This window comes from Antrostomus carolinensis, unplaced genomic scaffold, assembly GCF_000700745.2.
Source record: "Antrostomus carolinensis isolate BGI_N321 unplaced genomic scaffold, ASM70074v2 scaffold34112, whole genome shotgun sequence".
NCBI lineage: Eukaryota > Metazoa > Chordata > Aves > Caprimulgiformes > Caprimulgidae > Antrostomus > Antrostomus carolinensis.
In genome coordinates, this window is record NW_010300762.1 from 17,261 (window position 1) to 17,639 (window position 379).

The 379-nt window shown below is 60.2% G+C and overlaps 1 protein-coding gene across 1 annotated transcript in view; it reads left to right on the plus strand.

Moving 5' to 3' along the window:
- LOC104521292 (laminin subunit alpha-5-like) overlaps positions 1 to 379 on the plus strand; it is a gene marked incomplete at both ends in the record, with an annotated part of 18,005 nt that overhangs the window by 17,172 nt on the left and 454 nt on the right. The window contains one exon of the mRNA XM_029083817.1: positions 203 to 333. Within this exon, the coding sequence (XP_028939650.1) occupies positions 203 to 333 (131 nt within the window). The remainder of the gene's footprint in view (positions 1 to 202; positions 334 to 379) is intronic.

Consider the following 379-nt stretch of genomic DNA (forward strand, 5'->3'; position numbering starts at 1 on the left):
GGCACCTGCAGTCCTCTTGGGTGTTGGGCAGAAACATCTGCTCCAGCTCTGGGGATGGTGCTGGGAAAGGGGAGGGATTTTGGTGGGGCCAGGGGGTGAGTCCACAGTGAAATCTGCACCCTGAGCTCCTGAAGGGTGGTGGAGAAATGGGCCCTTCCTTGGGTTCAGCTGCTGAGCAGCAACAGGGTGATGCTTTCTGCAGGAGGGGACGTGCCGGGTGTCCCTCCGGAAGGGCCAACTGACCTTGAACCTGCTGGAAACCGAAGTCACCACTGGAAATGCCTACGCAGATGACAGGACCCACTACGTGGCCTTCTACAGCGATGCCCGTGGGTAGGTGTGCTGGTGGCACATGGGGGATGGGCTGCTGATGGCTACG